Raw genomic sequence first — 24,908 nt, forward strand, 5'->3', positions numbered from 1 at the left:
CCATAGACATAAAGGGCGGACAAGCGGTGGCGGCCATCTTGGGAGTGGAGGGAGTGTTTTACCTTAAGAGAAGTACACCGTGAAAGTGAATAGGGTAATTAAAATCATGGTATATCACATACAATTATTTAGACACAAAAATTGGAACATTTCAGGGAATGTGTAGCATGATTTCAAATGTCTGAGACAACCAGATCTAGCAGCCGAAGTTCATAGGTGAACAAATCACTGAATTAGGGAAGTCCAGTCTTCTTGGAGGTTCAGCCCGGAGTTTAGGCTGTCCGTTTTGAGTATCCATTTGAGCTCTTTGTTGAGCATTTGAGTCAAGTCTCCGCCTCTAGGTGGAATGATGAATTGGCTGATCACAGTCCAACGAATTTCATTCTCGGTATGCCCTTTGGTGGAGAAATGTTCGACTAGGGGGGCATTGGGTGTCCCGCAACGGATCCGGCTCCGGTGTTGGGAAATCCGAAGTTTAATTTTCTGTTTTGTTTGGCCTACATATAACAGATTGCATGGACAAAAAATTGCATATACGATATTACAACTGTTACAGTTGGTAAAAGTCCTTAATTCACTTTTAACCTCTTTATATACAAATTCCTTACATTCTATTGTGAAATCACATACCACACATGACCCACACTTGGAGTGGCCTCGCAGGGGTGGTAATTGCCAGAGGTCATTGAGTGTGGTCGTCCACCAGGTATTATCCCGTTGCCACCCTATTGACTCTGAAAAACTACGCGGTAAGCCAACGCAATCACCCGGCCTCTTGTGATCACTCACCCTACTACTCGGTATCTCCCAGCATGTAGATTGCTTTTGCCGCCTTAGCGCACTCGGCTTAGGCACTTCACGGCCCCTATTCTCGACCCGAACGCACGGTTTTACCCGTTCACGGCAAATAATTCACGGGATGTCGCCCTTCATAGCGATTCCAACACTCCGCCAGAATGCCACATCATTTTCACGGCATATAATTCACACGGATACCGTTCTACATAGTGCACATTAGACCACCCCTTGAATTTTCTATCTTAAGTTTTTCCGAATTTTTACTGAATCTGTTTTTATGGGACTTTACACCTAACTGCATCCATGCCACTCGGCATAGAACCTAGGATCTTCACGCTCTCACTGCGCCTGTATAGTAGGTTTCTTTAAGTCACTGAATAATTTTACAAATTGAAAATGTACATATGCTATTTCTTTTTCTTCCTCCCCTTCCTAGGCAATTAGAGGCTTAAAACGTTAAGGCATTATTTTATGTCCTGATGATGATCCCCATGATCTAAGTAGTGGGACCGAAACGCCGTCGACCTGCCTCGCACCTTATACATAACTTGATTAATATGTAATGTATTGTAAATGGTGCTTCTGGATTTTTCTGTATATATGAATCTCTGAAACAGAAAACGTTAATTTTGCCTTAAAAAGCCTTCTTCTTCTCTCTATGGGATCTAAGAGTGTTTGGGTACAGGCCTGTGCCCCACATTGGTAAATGTCGAAGGTATTCCTTCTTATTGTAATTCATTACATATTGAGTAATTTTGAAGACCACTGTCCGGCTGGACATGTCGCTCCTAATATAGAATTGATTCTGTCTATATTCATTATTTTGTACTAGTTTGCTTTCAGGCGCCACCCTATTTAACCTCCATGAACTGCCCTGCGCTTAGTGGTCTATAACGCTGTAATCAATTGTTGGCTGCACCGTATTCTTGCCGTTTTTAATCCTGATTATTTAAAAAAATTATCTGTACCTTGCACACACTTTGCTGCACTCGTCACTTTCGCCAGCGCCCCGGTCCACCACGGGTTTTCCCGCTTGCTGTGGAGGGCGCCGGCATAGATTGTTGGTCTCTCCCTGATTGGAGACCGAGTGTCACGCGCTAGTTTGCTTCCAGGCGCCACCCGATTTAACCTCCATGACTTCCTCCACGCTCAGCGGGCTCGCGCCGAAGTCGCGCCAAAGTCCTGCCTGTCTGCGCCCGTCCGCGCTAAGATCGCGCCAGGGGTCAGGGAGGTTGGGTTAGCCACAGTTGGCTCTCAAGTAAGTTTCCGCTACTCTAGACGGTTCTTGCTTGCGCTGAAGCCTTTAGATAAACCCTGTCATTATACCTTTGCCCCAGATGCCTTATTAGATGGGATGGGTTGCGGATGTTAGAGCAGTGGTCCCGAAAGGGCGAATTTTGGGAAGACATTTTCGAGCATTGGAGTATCTAAGCCCTCCCTTAACAGCACGATCGAAAGGGTGCTCCTTATTAATGCGAGATCTTTGATCAAAAATAATATTGCATTCATAGACTTTGTCTCAGTTAGAAAGCCCACGTGGGTGTTCATAACAGAGACCTGGGCATCTGATGCCACGGGACCTGATTTGGTGGACGCTATCCCCTTGGGATATACCTTGGCCAGGATGGATAGAATAGGCCGTCGAGGAGGAGGAATAGGAATCTTATACAAGGATTCTCTTACATGCCGCACTGAACTTCTTTCCACCCCCTCTGATTCCTTTCAGGCCATGTATTTTTCTATCAATTCCACTCCCTCCGTTTCTTTCTCTGACCTTTTGTTCTATAGGCAGCCGGGCCCTAGATCCGCCTTTAGCCAGGACCTGATCAAGCTGCTAGAGCCATTTATTGAGAGGCCCAATATTACTCTTCTTGGTGACTTTAACTTTCACCTGGAAGATATGGGATCAAGAGATACCCTGACACTTCTGTAAACTCTGGATTCCTGTGGTTTGGCGCAGCTGGTGACTGGCCCCACCCATCTGGCTGGTCACACACTCAACGGTGTCTTTACCAACGACCTTAGGTTGAAGGTGGGACGTGCGGTCCCGCTAGCTTGGTCCGACCACTCGGCTGTCCCGTTAGGATTTTCTTATCAGGACGCAGCCCGCCGTCCTCAGACGCCAGGAAATGGGAACTCAGAAGGAACTTTAATGCCATCAATAATGAGGGTCTCGCTCCCTACTTGAATAACTTGATGCCTGTTGAATTGCAGGATGTTAATTCTGCTACCCTCGAACTCGCGAGTACCATTTCAGGGGCTCTGGACACCATGGCCCCCCCCTAAACTGCATTACTCTGCGAGAAAGAGTCCCTCGGCTCCCTGGTTTTCTGACAGACTTAGGCTGCTGAGACAAGGGTGTCGCAAACAGGAGAGGCTCTGGCGGGCTCAGTTGGATCCCTTGGAGAGGGAACACAAACTCCGTCTAAAAGAATACAAGCTAGCCATTTTGGAGGAAAAGAAGGCCTATTATACTAAGATCACTGCTTCCCTCAATTCTCCCAGAGAACTTTTTAAAATCATAGATTCTCTGTCCTATCCCTTAGTAGCTGACCCAATAGTGGAATCCCAGGAGTTGTGTGACAACATCTCGGTCTTTTTGCACTCTAAAATCGTGGATATCCATGGCACTCTTGAAACCTTGAATCTTGGTTTGGGACCCTCCTCTTTTCCCTTTCCCTCCTCAGCCGGGAGAGTGTCCGGCGGACCTCCTCCGAGTCTCTCGTCCTTCCCCCTCCTTACTCCTGAGCTGATGAACCAGCTCCTGGACAACATCAAATCGGGGTCTCCTTTAGATCGATGCCCGCTTAGAGTCCTGAAAGCCTGTCCGAAAGTAGTTATTCCCCCTCTTATGAAGGTCATGAACCGTGTAATCACGGAGGGAGTTTTTCCCTCGCTATGGAAGATGGCGGTGGTTAAAAAACCTCTTTTGAAGAAGCCCACTCTGGTTCCGGGGGTTCTGAAAAACTTCTGCCCCATCTCACTTCTTCCTGCCCCTGCAAAGATGCTGGAATTCAATCTTAATCAGCATCTGAGTTCTTTCCTTAAGGATTCTGCCCTCTTGGATGTCTCAGCATGGTTTTAGGAGATTTCACAGCACCGAATTCGCCCTTACTGTAGTTGTTAATAACATCCGCTCCCAGGTCGATAAGGGCCATACCACTCTTCTGGTCCTGCTAGACCTGACGGCGGCCTTTGACACCCTGCCCCTTCCATTCTGGTCGCCCGTCTTAGGGAGTTGGGGGTCGGAGGTCCTGCATTGAGCCTTCTGGATCCCTTTCTCAATGATAGGGAACAGAGAGTTAAGCTGGGCCAGTTTCTATCTGCCCCTAAGCCTGTGCATTGTGGGGTCCCCCTAGGGCTCTTCATTGAGCCCTACCCTGTTTAACATATATGTGGCCCCACTTGCCAGGGTAGTTAGATCCTTTGGGCTGGAGGTGCTGTTTTATGCTGACACCCAAATTATGGTCTCTCTTACGCAGCCCGTGACGGACTCTGCCCAGAATTTCAGGAACTGCATGGAGGCTGTGTCTCGATGGATGATACAGAACTTCCTGAAATTAAACGGGGAGAAAACGGAGGTGCTGATCTTTGAAGGCTGCCAGGAAATTTGGTCAAAGGACTGGTGGCCGCCCTCACTTGGGGACTGTCCTCCTTCCCGTCAGTTTGCCAAGAACCTAGGGGTTCTAATGGATACTTCGCTTTCCTTTGACCGTCAGGTCAGCCGGACTGTCTCCACCTGCTGTGGTATCATTAGGATTCTCAGAAGGATGGCCCATTATCTGTCCCCGATGCCCGGAAACAGGCTACCGTGGCATTAGTCTCCTCAAGGCTGGACTATTTCAATGCCCTTTATGTGGGCATAAACAAGAGCCTTATCCACCGTCTGCAAATGGTCCAGAATGCGGCGGCGGCGAAGATGGTTCTTAACCTTCCTAGACTTGCCTCGGCCTCGTCAGCCCGGAGAAGCCTACATTGGCTTCCTATTCAGTCCAGGATCTCGTTTAAGATTCTCTGTCTTGCCCATGGGGCCCTTCACGGTACAGGCCCTGAGGGGATCAGGTCTCTGGTTCACCCCTATTCACCTAGTCGATCCCTTCGATCTTCCAATAAAAATCTTCTTGAAGTGGCAAGGTTCGTTAGAGTGAAATGTGGAGGTAGAGCATTTTCCTCGGTTGTACCCAGGTTATGGAATTATCTTTCCTCCCCCCCCCCGAACTCCTAGGGCAACTGTCGCTTGCTCTCTTCCGCAAGGCTTTAAAAATCTGGCTTTTCTCTGAAGTCCATCGGTAATAGTCCACTCTGGTTGATTACATCTCATTTGACCTGTTTAGGCACCTTGATGCCCTTGGGCTAAGTTGCGCGATAAAAGACTCCCCTCATTCATTCACTCAGTTACCTTACTTAGGGTACCTATTGACCTCGCATGAGCACCAACACATTATTGGAGAATACAATTGGCCCCAGAACCATGCGCGATTAATTACATCAAAATGTTGTCATTTTATTTTATTCTCTCACAGGTCTCTATTAGCCAGGTTTTCACATGCCCTGGATCTTTTAATAACAACGCTGGTGATATTTAAAATTTCCTGCACCGGCCTTGTAGTAGTGTTAAGAGTTCTTGAGCACTTACTCTTTAGACTTAGGTCCCGAAGAATTGCCGAGTGACCCGTTAGGGGCAGCAGGCAAGAAACCTGTCGACAGTGCACACATACTAGACCCTGTGGATCATTGTGACTCTGTACAGGGCTCACACATTTTAATTAGGGTAGCACACCCAGTGAATAAAATTAATTCCCTCAGGGCAGTGCTTAAGCTATTTAAAACCACCTCTCACACTCATTCACTACACTGACCCCCATGCACCAAACGGCTGTCACTTAAAAGATCTCCGGCAAAAAGCCCCTCCGCGGTAGCCCGTCTGGCATTGCAGCGACGACCCGACGAGGAGCAGAGCCCAATGATGAAGCATGACACCTTGCTGGGTATGTGAGGGCATTCAATAAGAGACTTGTTTTTACCACCTCCCCTAGTAAGGAACTGCACATTCTGTTTTTCGTATTCCTTTGGAACATAGTGCAGAACCTCATCAAAAGCTCTAGGTTCCTTTTTGGATTCAAGTATTCAGTTTTACAGTCAACATATCCAGGAAGTATCAGTGATGTTTTAATGAGACAAGTACGACATGCGATACCTATATCTTGATATATCCTTACAACGTCCTGTTTTTTCTGTTGTAGGCCATACTTTGTGTGAGGTAACATTACCATGTCATCCCTCCCCTCTTTATGGCGTCTACACATCCAACGCTATAAACTCCTCCAACATTGTATACCATTCCATCGATATAGGTTTCTTTTGCAGTCTCTTGCTCCTCTCTTTGTAACTCTGCGCTTTTAGCTTTACCCCATCTAATCACTTCATTATACCAGTCTACTATTAATGGTGTATTTACTGCTTTTCAACGCATGGTTATTGTTCTCTTAGCAAAGATCAGTGCCAAATTGGTGAATCTGTATTTGTGGTTGCCTTTCCTGGCTCTAACATTTAGTCCTAGTATGCAGTACTCAAATGACACTCCCCCTCCCCGAGGTGCAACCTCATTTAACAGTGTATTCACTTTTGTCCATTAATGTGTCAGAAGTGGGCAAGCCCACAGCATATATTAAATTTTCAGTAGAATCTTGACATCTGGGGCATACGTCCGCTGTGTTTGAATACATCATATTCAGTGTGTGAGGAGTCCGGTATGCACGATGTACAATCATGAGTTGAATGAAATTAAACTTCGGATTGTGCGACACCTTTCTTAGGTATTCTAGTATATTCCCTCATTCTTTGTCTGTTAGCTCACGGCCTGTGTTGTCATTCCATTTATCTCCGAGGGTCTGTAGTGATACTGCAGCATGTATTCGAATCCCACGATATAACCACCTGGTTAAATGACTGCCATTACCCATCAAATATTGCATATGTATTAATTTGTGTGTCAGGGGTACTGTCCCTAAAGGGGCCCATGTGTTCCTGATGTATTGTGTTATATTCGTGTGAAGGAGGTATAATGTATTTGGTACACATTGCTCCCTCACAAATGTGTCATGATTCATTTGTGTGTTATCTGTAAATAACATTCCCGCCGTATCCATGCCAGCCTCTACCCAAAGGGATATGTGTTGGAGTGTTACTATTCCCCTCGGAAGGAGTCGTAGTAGCGGAATATTGGGGGTGAATGAAGTTAACCATTTTGTATAACATAACGCTTTATTTCAGTATACCAGTGCCACTTTTAACAATGGGGTTCTAGTCTGTGGGGGCCTGCTGTTTTGTAACAAAAGCGTGTGGAGCATTCCCCGTTCCCATTCACGCAGAATCATATTAATCTCCTGTTGATTAGGACCTACAATCCAGTAGCCAAGCATTGTAATTGACTTGCATAGCAGTGAGCTTTGAAGTCCGAGACTCCCATTCCTCCACTCTTCCTATCTAATTGAAGTTTTGATAGTCCTATTCATTGGCGTGCCGGCCCCCACATCAATTCCACCAGCAAAGTATCCTGTGTTTTAAACATGCGCTGGGAGCATGAGTGGTAAATTCGTAAAATAATAAAGTAGTCTCGGGAGCATTACCGTTTTGGCAATAGCTATCCTGCCCATTACGGACAGGGATAGTGATGTCCAGAATTTTATTTGCGCTCTAAGCGATGTATTAGTCAGTCAAGTTCCATCTAACATATCTACCACTTCTCTATAAATGTAAATTCCAAGTTATTTAAAATTAACGGTCACTGTTTGAAACATCCATCGGCCGAACCGTAGTGGGTCAGATTGCGGTGTCAGTAAAGAAGTATGCACAGGATTTAGTGTGATTTATAGAGAGCCCTGACAGCAATTGGAAACTATTACATATTGTAGAGATTGGTGCATGGTAACCTCGAAGATTGTCAAAGTGCAATATTATATCATATATCGCTAATGTACGGAGTTTGAGGAGAAGCGGTTGAAGACCAAGGATGAATATCAGAGGTGAGAGTGGGCAGCCCTGCTGCGTACCCCGTGCTACTGCATATTGTCGTGATATACGAGTCCCTGTACGTGCCCATGTTGTGGGATTTGTGTACAGGAAGGCAACCCATTTCAAATACTTGGTTGGGATTCCAAATTTCAGAAGAGTGCAAAACATATAGTTCCAGTGTAGTGAGTCAAATGCTTAACGTAAGTCCAGCGATATGCGTCCTTGTGTGTTAGTATTGGAATTATATTGTCATGATTTGGTGTAACCTTCTAATATTAAAGACAGTGCCCCTCCCCGGTACAAACCCACACTGATCCTTATGTATGAGTTGTGGTATGTATTGTTGGATCTTAGTCGCTAATATTTTACTCCGAATCTTATAATCCATGTTTAATAATGAAAGGGTTCGGTATCCCGACATATCTTTACTATCCCTACCCGGTTTTAATGGCAATACTATTGCTTGCCATGTAGTGGGAGGAAGAGAACCGGACTCCAAAGAGGCTTGGTATAGCCTCCGTAAATGGGGAACTAGCAACGCCGCATACGCCGCCGAAATTCTGCCGGGAGTCTGTCAAGTCCTGGAGTTTTATTGCGGGGTAGGGCTTTAATTGCTGCTCTTATTTCTATTACTGGTTTCTCTAGCTCTTTTGTATGGTCAGCTAGCAACTGCGGGAACTGCAGTCCTTCAAAAAATGCCTCCTATTCAGTGCCACAGGGTTCCATTCGAGCTGCATGTAACACCTCGTAATAAGTTCTGAAAGCCAGATTTATCTCTAATTGAGTATTGATAGTGGTGCCTTTTGGGGTGTTAATTTCGAGAATTGGAGACATCACCGGTGTATCTTTGATAAGTCTGGCTAGAAGTGTGCCTGCTCTATCCACCTTTGCATGTTGCTTTTGTGTGTATAAACAATAATCTATTACACGCAGTTCTTCCAAACGTTCAGCGTGTTTTATATGAGCCTCTTGTAGTTCTTCCTTATTTGTGCCGTTTGTGACCGCCTCCCGCTCTAGTGCACCCATTTTACCCTCAATGTCTGTTAGCAGTTCAACTATAGCTGAGCGAACCCCCACGTGTATGCTAATTGCTACTCCTCTTATCACAGTTTTAAAAGCGTCCCATTCCACTTGGCGCATACTAGCAGTGCCTGCAAAATAATTAACAATCGCTGTGGAAAACTGTGTCTTCCAGCAGGAACGGCTGTAGCTTCCAGGTCGGAATGTGTGGGGATCTTGCCCCATGTTTATGTAATTTCGATTGGATTATGATCTGAGAGGATCTTGCCTATATATGTAGTGTCCGCCACACTGGCGATTAAATGTATAGAGCAAAAGATCCTATCAATGCGAGTGTGTAGCCTATGTGGTGGTGAGAAAAAGGAGTATTCTTTACTAGTAGTGTGTTGCAAGGTGTATCAAAGCTTAGAGGTTTGATACGCTGAGCATAGTCAGGAATGTAAGCCCTGCCAACGTTCAGAACACCAAGCAAAGGCTTGAGTTGCTTAGGTGTAGATGGAGGTTGCAATTGTGCACATCTAGCCAAGAAATGGGGAGCTAACCCACAACCTTCATTAGTAAATTCAAAACCAAGAAAAAGAAAGGCCAGAAAAGCAATATGCGACTTTGCAAAATTGAACTTGTAACCAAGAGCAGCGAACCGTGTGATGATGCGATCCACTCTCACGAGATGGGGATTCAAGTCCTCATCTGTCTGGTATTGCCAAGGAATGTGTCCATTCTGAAGTGTCCAACCAAATTGCAGAACTGAGTTGTTGAAATAAGAGAAAGCGTCGGGATCAATACCATGCAAATGGGACTTAATTCGTGCTGCAAAGACCCTGGGGCTAGTCTTATACCCCATGGGCAATCTCGCTTTTTGCCTCTGAGAACTGAGGGCGCTGCACGTGGACAAATTCCGTCTCTCAGGAGCCTGGTTGTGACTGAAAAATACATTAGAAATAAGTGTAGTTTTAAACCTTTTACGCACCATATTATTGACGAAAGCTGTACTATGCGTGTTTTGCACTTCAAAAGGACGAGTAGGACTGTTCAAATGTCTATAATCCAAAACTATGCAATATGAACCATCAAATTTCAAAATAGGAAAAAGAGTATTATTCATTGTAGCGAGATAAGGTTCAATTACACCCCAGTATTCCAATTGAGTAAGAATCTCCTTAAGGACGCTTTAGCATCACGTTTGATAGGATATTGAGGCTGTGGCTGAGGAGTAGAACGTATAGGAAAGCATGCATAGAAGAGTCCCTTTCCCAAACAGCCTGGTTGGAGGGGCCAAAGCAAGAGCCAATTCAGAAGCATAAGCATGCTTAGTCTCATCAGGGACAAATTGCGAAAAGGAAGGTATGATCACATGCTTGCCTAATGGACATGTTAGAACAACCTGGGGAGGCCAGTCAACCTCTGCCAACAAAATATCATAAGAGGTAAAGTTGTCCCAGAAAATATCATTAATGGTACGTTTAATGTCGCCTTCAATTTGAATGTCTACATGATAGTCTATCAGGTGAAGCCACACGGGAGTCTGCAGTTGTCAGTTGCTTTTGCCTCCAGAAACTGGTGGAGTGTCTGGCGCGCTACAATAACTTCTGCTGCGCTGGCGAGGAGAGTCCCCGCCCAGCTCCTGTCCAGGAGGCGGGTTCTCAAGGTCTGAGGCATATTTTGCTGTTAAAGTCACAACTTTCTTCTTCCAGAAAGGGGCTCTATACAGAGGTGGTTTCTCTTTTAACTACCCCCCCACCCAATTATTGAGACCTAAGGATGTATACACCTCATCAATAATAATCAGCAACTCACGCTCCCTGTCAACTTCTGCTACAGCCGAAAGGCCTCCCCTTTTACATTAGAAATAATCATTTTGGAGACTATGGAAAAATGCACATTAGCTTTATCCCTAAGTCTAGGTGAGGAACTGCCCTGTGTTTTGTTCTGTACTAGTTTGGAAGTGCTCGGAAGATTTCTCGTCGAGGGGGTGCCATAGCAAAGCGTATACACTGAGGCAAATACTGTCCCCCAGGTGTTGCAGTCGGCCAAGGTTGGAATACAACCAATAGGCAAGCACATAGTAAGGATCCTATGTTTTTGCACAGGACCCGTAAGTGGAAAAACTACATCAATGTTCTGAGCTTTCTAAAAGGGAAAATCCCCACGATTTTGAGGACGTTTGACCATGAGCGTGTTAATAATACCGGGGCTAATGACAAGTACTCCACCTTGCACAGGTGGTGTAGCCGCGAGAAAGGCACGGACAACAAATTGGATATGGGGTCTATAAAGAAGTACAATCTAAGCATACAACAAACGTACTTCTGTCAAATTGGCATTAATATAATTAGGGTATGGAATAAAACCGGCCAAAACAGGCCTAGTGGCCCCGTCAATACTTAGGGGGCCTATAGGAACAGTAGCAATAGAATGCGGTAGGGCGTCATGAAACCAAATCTGGTGCTGCCAGGCCGCAAGAAGGGCGTCAACAACTGCATGAGAGCGATAAGCTGTCGGACCATCGAAAGCTCTGTAAGCATGGAAAGAATTATAATTCGCATCCACAGCGGAAAACGTAACCCAAGAGTAAATGGTATGCAGTATCCACTTTAACTACCAAAAAAAGGAGATCCCGCATTGGGGACTCCATGCTGCAACAAATGTTGAGTAAACGCCTTGCGGCAATGCGCTGGAATCACAACCGGTTGATCCATTAAGCCAAAGATAGGGATTCAACCGGTAGCACCAAAAATAAAACCTTTTTAAAATTCAAACTTGAAAAACCTACAACAATAGGTGATCCCTACAAACTGAGGAAGCAAAGCCCTCTCACCACGGATTTCTCTGGGAAAACAGTGCAAGGGTATTGTGGACAAGCACATGCGCTACTCGAGGGTCCCGTGAATAAGTAACAGACCAAACCTAGGCGGTGCCATGTTGCAGGGATTTTGCGAAGTAACAACTGTGCCTGGGATCATAGATCCTAAGTAGGCAGGGACTAAGTCCTACCACCCGAGTACCCATGAGCCGGGGACCGACTAGCTTTAGTGTCTCACTTGCCCTTCTACTCACTCACAGAGGATCAAGTGATTAGACACCCCAGAACACAACACTCCTGAACCTTTCAGGAATCGCCGCTGCAGGACACACCCTTTTGCTCTCGCACTCTTACTAGTCTACAATAAGATCTGACCCACACAGGAAGTACAAAATGTTTATTTTAACTATTGTGCTCTAGTATGCAGTATACATGGCACAATGAGTAAGAAAATGCCTAACACAAATACGGTCAGTATAGTAAGTAGTCCATAAATAATAAAAGGAGCTGTCACTATATGACAGGGTAGCCTAACCCCCACCCCTTCTACAGAAGCTAAGGTATTATAGATCAGAAGATCTTTCGGTGTCTGCTGCAGACCCCATGCCTTAGCATGCACGGATGAAAGTTCTACATCTCAGGTGCTGTCATGATCTCTTCCTTGGAAAGATTCCTCTCCAAGTGTGTTGTTACCGATTCTGTACATAGCAAGGGGCATTGTTGTTTGACCTTGTCTACGGTGTGCAGACTAAATCCCAGGAAACAGCTGAATGTGAAAACGGCAGGTTCTGTGTAAAAGTACAATGTAGCACAAAGCAAAATACGTTTCTATAGTAACTTGCGTTTAGCAGAGGGCTGTCTGCAACATGCTCATGCTAACATAGGGAAAAATACAATGGGCCTGCCCGGAAAATATGACCACACCAATACATTTACGCTTTTGTCTTCTTTTTGTTTGAGTGTCTTGAGGCCCACGGAATTATTGACAGTGTGTGTGTATACACATGCAGTTTTCTCCCCTCAGATTGAGAATCTGAGTGTGTGCTATGCCTAAGGTCCCACATGAACGTCGTAATACAGTAAATATGTACAAATGTCAAGTATGCATTGCTGTAGGGTTTGAAATATTTGTTTTGAGGATATCATTGATTAAAATGAGTTTCATTCTAGTCCTTTGTCTGTGAATCTTTTCATTTGCTTTACTCATTGCAGATATGAAGAACTAATTGTTTTTCCATTTAAATTGAGTAAGTTAGACTTTTTAGGGTTTCTCATCCGTCTCAGAGGATGAGCCAGACCTACTCTTTGGGCTAAGGTCAATACATGTACAATTGGAATTCTTATTCATAAAATACAACTTCAGTAAATAAGATTTTGAGCTGATTAAAATAATTTGTTTGTATGTTTTTCTCTATTAAAAATGTATGGTCTTTAAATTATTAGTAGGTGTTTCTTTAATTCCTGGAAAATATTAATGTTTTCTATTTTTCTATTTTGTAGTTTGATTAAATGTAAGGATGCATGCAGCGTATCTCTGAGCAGTATGTCAGATTTAATCATACAACATTAAATTATTCAGTGAAGTCTTTCAGTAACCCCAAATCAATTCCCCAATCTTGTCTTCCCCAAACTTAAATATAGAAAGCATCCAGTGAATCTACTCTTACCTCGTATATCTTTTCCTGAGAACACTTTAGCCTGGCAGTTTTTTTTTATGTTCTCTATCTTTTTCCCAATTGTCTGTGACACTTTAGAACTTGTCATTTTATTTAGCGCTTACAAGGCCAAAAGGGCATTAAAGCACTCTACAGCGTGCTGGTTGAAATTACTTAGAATCCAAAAAACTAAAACACAGGATAGCCGCAATTTTCCAGGGCTCTGCACATAGTCAGTTGCAGGTACAAAGGTAGAGGTTTCTGGCTGTGTTTCCTTGTTTTTACTAGGCCTGGGAAGAAAATTCCGTTCCGCTCGCGGAATTTGTGAAATTTGGTTAATTTCGCGTTCCACGGAGAACGCGAAATTGCCCAAAATTCCGCGATCCGCAACTTCGGGGAATTTTTTTATTTGTTTGCGCTATCAAAATGCGTGTTCACGAGATATTTCCCCCCAAGCACGCAAACAGTGCTCGCTGACAGGAAAAAAGCATCGCGAACGGGCGGAACAGGCAATTCCGCGTGTTCGCGGAACTTTTGCGTGTTCGCGGAGATTTTTTACCGTTTTGCTGAGCTGTGCGTAGCGCGACTACGCAAATTCCGCCCACCCCTGGTTTTTACGTTGTTGTTCCACCTGGGAGTGGAATATTAGTCTTCCTCTCCAGGTGGATTCTCTACTGTTCCATCAATCAAAAGATTTGCAACTGAAATTTATGAATACTGTTACCATCTTTTATTTTCTGCGAGTCATTGATTGCTGCAAATGTGTGTACTTGTTGCTTGATTTGTGCTTATGTGTGACTTGTTTGGATTCAGGTGCTTTTAAGGTGTTGAAGTGTCCATTTATCTACACTCTGGTCGAGAGTGTGCTCGCTAAGTATTTGGGACTAGCTTCTGGATAAAAATTGTTTCTAAGAAGTGCTGCTTTAAATGCAGCAAAGAAGCTTTTTATTTTTTAAGTTTTAAAGTATTCTAAATAAAGCATTGCTTTTTCAATTCATTATTATTTTCTCAAACATTCTAATCCTATTGTAGACACTTGACCATCTGCGCTCACAAAGGAAGCAGGACCAGCAAAGGGTGGAACAGTCCATAAATGGAGAGTTTTCAAAAATGTTATGTGTCCTTCAAAAGAGGTATGCTCATTCTATTTATACAGTTTGTGCCAGCAAAAAACATCCCGCTGATTGAATCCTTCCAACTTCCGAGAGGCTGGGAACACACCCATCTTTTGAAAGGGTTGAACATTCTACAAATTGGTTGTTAATTATCTGCTGTGCTGTTATGTTCGAGGCATGTGGGCTGCTAAATTCATATCTAGTGCATAGATCGCCGCCTAGTGTTGGGTCCGGATGATTGCACATTGTTGTCCTGGAAGAGTCTTCGAAGTATCACGAGATAGGTGGCTCCTCCCCTGGACTACAGTGCGCATGGGCATCGACTCCATCCCCAGATTGTTTTTTTCCGCCATTGGGTTCGGATGTGGTTCTCGACGTCTCCGTGTCGGAACCGATAAACTTTGTTCTTAAGGCCAAAAGGCCTTCGTTACCAGCGTCGGTATTGTTTGCACACGGTCTCGAGCGTCGTCCGACTCTCTGAGCCGGAAATCAACGGAGTCAAGTTACTCTTCAGACATCGAGGCCCTCTCGTCGCAGCAAGACCCGACAACCTTACCATGGAGCGGAGCCCATTTAAATACTGCCCCATCTGTGGATCCAAATATCCACACATCGATGTGCATCCGGTCTGTAACAAATGCCTGTCACCGGACCACAACGAAGACAACTGTATGGCCTGCTCTCAATTCAGGTCAAAGAAGACGCTCAAGCATCGGCGCGCGGCGCGCCTCGAGGCCCAGCGAGCGGCACCGGCACCCGACGACATATTCGACGACCCCGCGGTGGAAGGCAGTAGCCATCATCTCCAAATTTCGCCTCCGACGACGGAGGTCCAGTCCGATGCCGAAGAACACGTCGAAGGGCACGGCCAGGACACTGAATACGTCGAGGAGTTAGGGGACGACGAAGAAGTTTATGGGGCCGCGGAAGATAGCTCGGAGGAAGAGCTATGCCCCGAAGTCTATATGATTCAGGCTCAGGTCACGGGATCGCCACTCGGCCTTACCCACGACCCCGCACCGCTATCCCCGGCCCCGCCTTCTCACCCGGCCACGGACACTCAAGCGGAGCCGCCATTAACCGTATCGAAACCGAAACCGAAACCTTCGGTCTCTACGGCACCTAAGATGGCCGACGTCCAGCCGAAATCGAAACCGAAACACACGGATTCGACAAAAGACAAAATGGCCGACGTCTAGGCAAAATCGAAAACGAAACTACCGGACGCGACAACACCAAAAACGGACGACGTCCGGCAAACGATATCGAAACCGGCTCCTTCATCGGCTCCGTCCACCTCCGGCCCACAGAAGTCGAAGAAGGCTGTCGAGACGGCAGCGCCACACAAGGTGCACAAGGACTCGTCCTCCAAGAAGGCCGTCCGTCAAGAGTCGGCCTCTGTTGCTCCGGCACGGTCGTCGAAGTCGGTTCACACGCCTTCAGACGCTCCTACGGCGCAGCCAACTAAACGCCCAGTCGAACAAAAGTCGACTACAAGCCACGACCCGAAGGCCGCAGGCACTACGCATCGGCACAAAGATGTCGAATCTGCAGCATCGGCGTCGGCGCCAAAGTCTACAAAGGAGCCGCGCCACAATGCGGCTGAAGATTCGTCGACGCAAATACCGTTGACACCGAGGGACTCCGACGCCACCGGCCGTCGGCTACCACACCCTCCGCCTCCTTCACCGCGCAGGTCACCGACTCCCTGAAACGGATTCGGGAAAAAGCTTTGTCGACGACGGCTCCCACGCCGTCGGCTCCAAAGGAGGTGGACGCTCCTCAGAAGTCATCAGCCAAGCTTCTTTACACTGTTCCACCAAAGGTGCCACCAAAGGCGTTTGCACCTAGATCGGTGCCACAGACTTCGGCTCCTTCGGCGCTTCAAGCCTCAGATGACCAATCAGAGCATTACATCGATGCCCACACGGGGAAACTGACCATTTACAAAAGGAAGATCACTTCCCAACCACTGGAATCATATGTTATTCCACTGAAGAAAAAGAGGACAGCACTGGACAGTCCTGCCCTTATTGAGCCCGTTCTACCACCACCAAGAAGGAGTCCATCACCTTCCCCAAACCAATCAGGGGGAGAGGATGATGAGGAAGACGACCAATACAATTTCCCAGTGGACAATGACCCTGATGTTCAGCAGGACACATATGACGACACTGGGGACCAAGGTGGACAGCAGGTGGTACAAGATCCACAAGGTTTTGGGGCACGTACATCTCCAACTGAGGATTCTGCAGCATTTAATGCTTTAATCGAACGGGCAGCAGCAAATCATGATGTAGACATGCATGCTGACCCGGTGGAGGAAGACTTTTTGTTTAACACTTTCTCTGTCTCAGAAAGAACTGTTAAAATACTACATATGCTCAAAGGTGTCCTTAGACATGCCCCAGAGATCTTTAAGGAACCTTCCAGGGCAAGAGTGGTGAACCCACATATCGAGAAAAAATACAGGCCAGCACCTCAGGATCCTGCATATATTCGAGGACAGTTGCCTCTGGACTCGTTGGTGGTCGCCAATGCCCGCAAGAGGGCAAACTCCCAAACTACGGGTGAAGCTCCTCCCCCTGACAAGGAGTCGAAAGTGCTTGAGGCATCCGGCAAGAGGGTGGCTGCGCAGGCTGCCAATGTATGGCGTATAGCAAACACACAGGCACTATTGGCGCGTTACGATAGGGCGCATTACGACACCCTAGAACAGCTCCTTCAACATCTACCTGATGAGTATAAAGTATAAAGAAGCAGCCGAAATGCTCATACAAGAGGGGAAGCTTATATCAAACGCTGCAATAAAGTGTGCGCTTGATGTGGCAGACACGGCGGCTAGGGGGATTAACACTAGCGTCATGCTAAGACGACAAGCTTGGCTTCGTATATCTGGATTTAAGCCTGACATCCAAACTACAATCCTCAACCAGCCCGTCAATCCTGACAGACTGTTTGGCCCAGATGTAGACACCACACTTGAAAAGATTAAAAAGGACAACGAGACTGCTAAGTCCATGGGGGCACTTCAGTCCCAACAATTCAGAGGAAACACTTTTCGTCGCTCAGGAGCGCGTGGTGTTACCAGAGGACACTTGGGTCAACAATCGCAATTTACAAAGGGTGGTGCACAATCCTCCTACCCCAAGCAAGGTAGAGGGGGTTACAGAGGTAACAGTGCCAAGGGCAGAGGCAGAGGGAACAATAACTCCCGTTCCTCTGCCGCCAATAAACAGTGACTCTGTCACTGCCCCCCGACCATCCAACACCTGTCGGGGGGAGACTCCAGCAGTTCCTGCCAGTCTGGACATCCATCACCACAGACAGGTGGGTGAGAAAACTGATCCAATACGGTTATTGTTTGGAGTTAACATCCACTCCTCCCAACATTCCACCAAGACACCGTCCTATGTCGGCAGAGCACTTGCACTTATTGTAGCAGGAGGTCTTGGTAATGCTGCAAAAAGGCGCAATAGAGCTCGTACCAATGGAGGAGGAAGGCACAGGGGTCTATTCCCTGTACTTCCTCATCCCAAAAAAGGACGGATCCCTCAGACCTATTCTGGATCTACGCCCCCTCAACATGTATATACTGTCAGAACACTTTCACATGCTGACACTGCAACAAATTCTTCCCCTGCTAAACCAAGGGGACTTCCTGGCAACCTTGGACCTCAAGGATGCTTACTTCCACATCCCACTCCACCCATCCCACAGAAAGTACCTCAGGTTCACCATTCAAAACAAACACTATCAGTTCAAAGTCCTTCCCTTCGGGGTGACTACTGCCCCCAGAGTGTTTACAAAGTGTCTGGCGACAGTAGCGGCGCACCTCAGACGGCAGAACATACATGTCTACCCCTACCTAGACGACTGGCTTGTTCAAGCGAAGTCGGAAATACAATGCGCCGCGGACATGTCCCACACTATTCAACTTCTTCACAGTCTGGGATTCTCGCTAAACTACCCAAAGTCGCACCTTCAACCAGCCCATGTGCGGCAGTATCTAGGCGCGACAATAAACACCCTGACTGCTATGGCTCAGCCAAACCCAGCCAGGATCAACAGCATCCAGTCACTAATCCAACGGTTCAGACCGCAACACTCCCTACCAGCGAGAGTGTTCATGCAGTTGATAGGCATGATGGCCTCCTGCATTTTCATAGTCCCGCACGCGAGGTTGCACATGCGTCCTCTCCAAGAATGCTTGGCAAATCAGTGGACACAGGCTCGGGGACAACTGACGGACCTAGTGTTGGTGACCGGACGGGCATACAACTCTCTGCATTGGTGGAATCCACACAACCTTTGCAAGGGACGACCGTTCCAAGAGCCGGTGCCACAGATTATCCTGACGACGGACTCTTCTCTCCAAGGATGGGGAGCTCATGTGCTCCACTACACTGTGCAGGGACTGTGGTCCACTCAACAACAGAAGTTGCACATCAACTACCTGGAATTGATGGCAATCTTCATGGCGCTAAAGTCCTTCAAGGTACATTTGTGCAACAAAGTCGTGTTGATCCGGACGGACAACATGACAGCCATGTACTACATCCAAAAGCAAGGAGGTACTCACTCACCACAGCTGTCTCATCTGGCTCAGAGCATGTGGAAGTGGGCCATTCAGAGGAACATTTTCCTCATGGCAGAACACCTCCCCGGCAAGGACAATCAGATGGCGGATCTGCTCAGCAGGTACAGCCATCAAATGCACGAGTGGGAGATTCATCCATCAGTGCTCCACCCGTACTTCCAGCAGTGGGGTCATCCACAGATAGACCTGTTTGCCACAAGGGAAAACGCAAAATGCCAAAGCTTTGCCGCCAGGTTCCCTCATCCGCAATCGCAGGGGAATGCGATATGGATGAACTGGTCAGGCAAATTTGCGTACGCTTTTCCCCCAGAGCCTCTCATTCCGCTGGTGGCAAGAAAGCTAAAGCAACACTCGATGACTCTCATCCTAGTTGCTCCAACATGGGCACGCCAACCGTGGTACACCACGTTTCTAGAACTTTCCGTGGTACCGCATCAAAGGCTGCATCTCACACCCAGCCTCTTGACGCAGAGCCATGGCGACATTCAGCATCCAGATCCGCAACAGCTCAATCTGGCGATCTGGCTCCTGAGGTCTTAGAATTTGGCTACCTCAACCTGCCTCCTGAATGCATGGACATCATCCGTGAGGCAAGGAAGCCCACGACCAGAGCTTGCTATGCTGCAAAATGGAAGCGGTTTGTCATTTACTGTACAGACAACAATATCAACCCGCTAGATGCATCCATTCCTAACATCTGCTATTTGTTACATCTTTACAAATGCAATCTGGCATACGCTTCCATTCGGATACATTTATCCGCCATAGCGGCTTACCTCCAGAATCGGCAGCACCTCTCTGTTTTCAGAGTGCCTGCCATTAAAGCCTTCCTAGAGGGACTGAAACGAGTCATTCCTCCTAGAACTCCACCAGCTCCTGTGTGGAACCTCAATGTGGTCCTCACTAGGCTGATGGGCCCACCTTTCCAGCCACTGCACTCATGCGAACTTCAATTTCTAACATGGAAAGTGGCTTTTCTCATTGCTATCACGTCGCTCAGGCGTGTTAGTGAGCTGCAAGCGCTCACAATCCAAGAGCCATTCATCCAAATACACTCTAACAGGGTAGTGCTCCGCACTAACCCCAAATTCCTTCCAAAGGTGGTGTCACAGTTTCATATCAACCAAACTATTGACCTGCCTGCTTTTTTCCAAAACCCGCAAACGGTAGCAGAAAGAATGCTTCATACATTAGACGTTAGGAGGGCGCTAATGTACTACATTGACAGGACACAACCCTTTAGGAAGACACAACAACTTTTTGTTGCCTTCTCAGCACAACACAAAGGCAACCCCATTTCCAAAGCAGGAATAGCCAGATGGATTGTTAAATGCATTCAAATCTGTTATCAAAAGGCTAAACGCACTTTAACAATACCCCCAAGGGCGCACTCTACACGCAAATTGGGGGCCTCCATGGCTTTCCTGGGGAACATTCCTTTAGAAGACATTTGTAGAGCAGCCACATGGTCTACACCACACACATTTACCAAGCATTCTTGCGTAGATGTGCATTCCAAACAGCAAGCAGCTGTAGGACAGGCTGTTCTCAAGACACTTTTTCAAGCTTCTGCAGCTGGCACGGGCAACCGCCCTTAATGGAGGGACTGCTGTGTATTCTATGCACTAGATATGAATTTAGCAGCCCACATGCCTCGAACTGAATATGCTACTTACCAGTATGCATCTGTTCTTGGCATGTAGGGCTGCTAACATTCATATCGCCCGCCCTCCTCCCCGGTGCCCATAGCGGCTGCAGACACTCTCTTGCATTCATCATTAGCATGGACATCCTGTACACTGTTTCACTCCATCTCTGCCACAATGGCTAAAAACAATCTGGGGATGGAGTCGATGCCCATGCGCACTGTAGTCCAGGGGAGGAGCCACCTATCTCGTGATACTTCGAAGACTCTTCCAGGACAACAATGTGCAATCATCCGGACCCAACACTAGGCGGCGATCTATGCACTAGATATGAATGTTAGTAGCCCTACATGCCAAGAACAGATGCATACTGGTAAGTAGCATATTCATTTGCATTTATTGCATATACCACAGTTGCCAGTTTGCTCTTTTCATTAGCGTCACCTAGTACAGAATTCTACGCATATAATGGGAAAAGTAGAACTTAATCTCCCTGTATGCTTCGTTATTTTGGCTGACAAAAACACTGAACTGGGTGAATGACAACATTGTACACAAGACCAGTTTACAGCTCTTTTTATATTCTGTTGATCTTATCTGCCTGTTAGCTTACACCTTTCATGCTCTGCTTTGTCAAGTGCAAGTTTCGTTTTAGTTTTTACTGCATTTATTTTGATGCTTTCCATACTTTGTCTAATATTGTTCCTTCTTTGCAGTACTACTGCCATTTCCATGTCTCAAATCTGCTTTATACAGTAGTAGAGTAAGATATCCACGCCTCAGCCTGTATGGTTTGCAATACAGAAAGATGCCACTGCATCATACCATTCCTTTCTTCTCTATGGTGGCTTTTCATGGACTGTCACTGTGCCTTTAAGACTGCATGCATCAAATGGAAGGCAATTTGTATAAATAAACTAAAATATGAATCTCAAAAATAAACTCTCTGGTAGAAACAGAATTTAAGGAAGCTAAACTGTTGAAGCTAGACAGCCCCATATTAAAAAGTCTTTCACAGTAAAACAGTTGAACCTTGAAGATTCCTCATTTATTTGTTTTTGCTACCCGTGCCCACCTACCCCTGTGCCCTCCTGACTCCCCGCCACCCTGGGAGATGGGGAATAGCCTACAATACCTCTCTCCTCCCTCCCCTGATTAGCGCACCTGCTGGGTGCCGTAGTGCTGCACCCTGAGTAATCCGTCCCCCCCCCCCGTCCCCAGTACTATATTCTATTAGATTTTTTCTTTTCTATTTTGCGGTGTAGGTTTCTTACCGCAGTTCCTGAGCTTCCTCTGATAGCAAACATATGAAACTTTCCTCTCACTAGGACCCTTAACTTGGACTGCTGTGCTGTTGTAGCCTGCGCGCCATGTGCCTTTAAAAGATACAGTAATTTGACAAACTCCTTTTGATGGCGTGTGGGAGCCGCTGACATAACAGCAAAAATCCTACAGCTGGGTACTTCATTGATAAATAATTATCTCTTCTGAATAGCTTTAGAGAGTATTTGCTCTTTTTTTTTTGTAACTTTTTATTATATAAAACAAAAGGAAACAACACATCAAACATAAAATCAAGGCAATACAGCAATAATACAGCCATTTGGCCTGCGCTCAAGGAGGACGGGAGATATATGACAACAGGAGAAAATATTTTTGAATACAGATGAGGGGAGGGTGCCAAAGGTAGAATTGCATATGAACAGCACAATATACCACAGCTAGGAATGTAGGTCAGGGCGATTGGGAAGGACTAGGAATCGCAGTGAGTGGGGGCGTACAGATATCTCCACGGTATGAGTTCCACTGGTTCCAAATCTTCCCCCATTTTTTTGGGGACCCCCACAACTGTGCAATATCCCTCTTCGCAACCATATTGGCAAGAGTCACCCACCGAAGCTGCGACACGTCATAATCATTCAGACCCCACACATTCAATAAACATTGTCGGGCTTCCGGCATCATTACAACACCCGTTACTTCATCCATCACCTCATGTATACGTTTCCAAAATCGCACCACCTCAAGGAATTCCCATATGATATGGAGATAGGTGCCAAGGAGACCACACCCACGCCTACACATGCCATCCGTGGAATAGCCCATATGGATCAGACGGGGACCGGTGACATAGATTCTGTGGAGGATCTTGAGTCGGACCAGACGGAGGCGGTCCGGAATCGCCACCTCCCTGGGAGAGGAGATCGCAGACTGCCAGTCCTCATCATCCAGTTCAATACCATCAGCAATCCAAGCTTCACGAAGGCGATCAAGCAGACTCGATTGGTCATTAATCATTTTCTTATAGAACAATGAGATGGTACTGTCTGGCACATAACCGTCTAGTATATGATCTTCGAGGGGGGAGGAGTCCGGAATATCACTACCCACTGGCAACACAGAGTTCAGAGCATGGCGTACCTGGACATAACGAAATTTTTCCCTGTCACTCAGCTTATACTCTACTTGCAGATCCGAGAAGGACTTCACCTTTCCTTTAACCCAGAGATCACACACTTTACTAATACCGATCGTGTCCCATTTATCAAATCCCTTCGTCTTCCATAGGCCACCCAACTTCGCAGAGGCATAGAGCGGAGTTGCACCAGTTAGTTTATCACTCCAGCCCATAGCCGCCGTTGCGCTATGCCATACCCGCACGGCTATAGCGGTAGGTCCCGAGAGTTGTGAACGCGAGGGTCCCGAATAAAGCGTCCTGTAGTAATCACCACCCGGGAGCAGCCACTTATCCATTTCAAATGCTGGATTCAGCGCCGGGCCATACATCTCGTTGTTGATGGCAGCAAGGTGGGAGGCCCAATAATACCCACGAATATCCGGGAGCGCTATACCGCCATCATACCCGGGAAGTGTCAATTTTGGAAGAGCGATGCGTGAACGTCCGTCCCATATTAATTGCCTCTGCAACGATTCTACTTCCCGAAAATATTTCGAGGGGATGACATCAAAACTATTCTGAAGTGCGAATAGGAACCGCGGTAAGGACATCATTTTAAAAAGGGCCGCACGCCCTAGGGGAGATAACGGTAATTTACGCCAACGCGCTACATCGGAGCGCAACCTTTGGAGTGGGGGGAGTAAATTGCGTTCATAGCGAACCGCCGGATCCAACGAGATAAACACACCCAAGTACTTAAAGCCAGACTGCGACAACTGGATGGAACAGCCCCGCGGCAAACGAGGGACATCACCCGCAAGTACATAAATGTAGGATTTCGACCAATTCATGATAAGGCCCGAGTTCCTCCCGAAGGAGTTAAGTACGTCAAACAATACGTTGAGCGATTTTTGGGGAGATGTAAGGTACAATAAAATATCATCCGCGTATAAGGAAATGCGATCTTCAAATTCCGGCGTCCAGCGTATACCCTTCATCGAAGGTTACCACCGTAGCCAAGCGGCGAGTGGCTCCAACGCCAAAGCAAAGAGGAGCGGGGACAACGGACAACCCTGCTGCGTGCCCCTCCCAAGAGTAAAAGGCACGGAGACACGGCCATTAACCACCACCTGGGCCAGTGGCGTTTCATACAGGAGTTTGACCCAACCAATAAAACCAGCGCCGAATCCAAATTTGCCGAGTACCGCCCAGAGATAAGACCATTCGATTGTATCAAAGGCCATCGTGGCGTCCAAGGACGCAAAGATGGCCGGTTCACGCAGCGTTGGGGCCCTCGCGAGAACACCATGCAAACGTCGCAAATTTAATGCCGTGTTACGGTGCGGGATAAAACCCGATTGATCCGGATGAATCAGGTCGCTAATAACCGTAATCAGACGATTAGCAAGCAGTATGGCGTGGATCTTAGGCTCCGCATTTAAGAGCGAAATGGGTCTATAAGACGAGCAGCGATCCCGTGGTTTACCCTCCTTATGGATCACCACAATGGTAGTAAGACGCTGATCTCTGGGGAGGGAGCCACTGTCTCGCGCAGCCAAAAACATATCACGGAGATAAGGAGCTAGAGTATCAGGGCGTAATTTATAGAGTTCAACAGGAAGGCCATTAGGACCCAGAGCCTTGCCGGAACGAATGGAGCGGAGCGCGAGAGCCACCTCATCCACCGAGGGCGTGGCATCCAAACAGTCCCGATCCGATTCCGACAAACATGGAAGTGCTATATCACAAAGCAACAACTACGAATCCTCCTCGGGCCTGTCGGACACCGAGGTATAGACCTCTCGAAAATAATCAGCAAAGCATTCAACAATTTCAACAGAGTCCGTTACACGCACACC

The 24,908-nt window shown here is 46.8% G+C and overlaps 1 protein-coding gene across 1 annotated transcript in view; it reads left to right on the top strand.

The window, feature by feature from the left end:
- The window catches only part of RNF17 (ring finger protein 17), a 3,010,943-nt gene that overhangs the window by 347,604 nt on the left and 2,638,431 nt on the right, over window positions 1-24,908 (top strand). The window contains exon 9 of the mRNA XM_078657063.1: window positions 14,323-14,423. Coding sequence (XP_078513189.1) covers window positions 14,323-14,423 — 101 coding nt within the window. The remainder of the gene's footprint in view (window positions 1-14,322; window positions 14,424-24,908) is intronic.

Source organism: Lissotriton helveticus, chromosome 8, assembly GCF_964261635.1.
Source record: "Lissotriton helveticus chromosome 8, aLisHel1.1, whole genome shotgun sequence".
Lineage (NCBI taxonomy): Eukaryota > Metazoa > Chordata > Amphibia > Caudata > Salamandridae > Lissotriton > Lissotriton helveticus.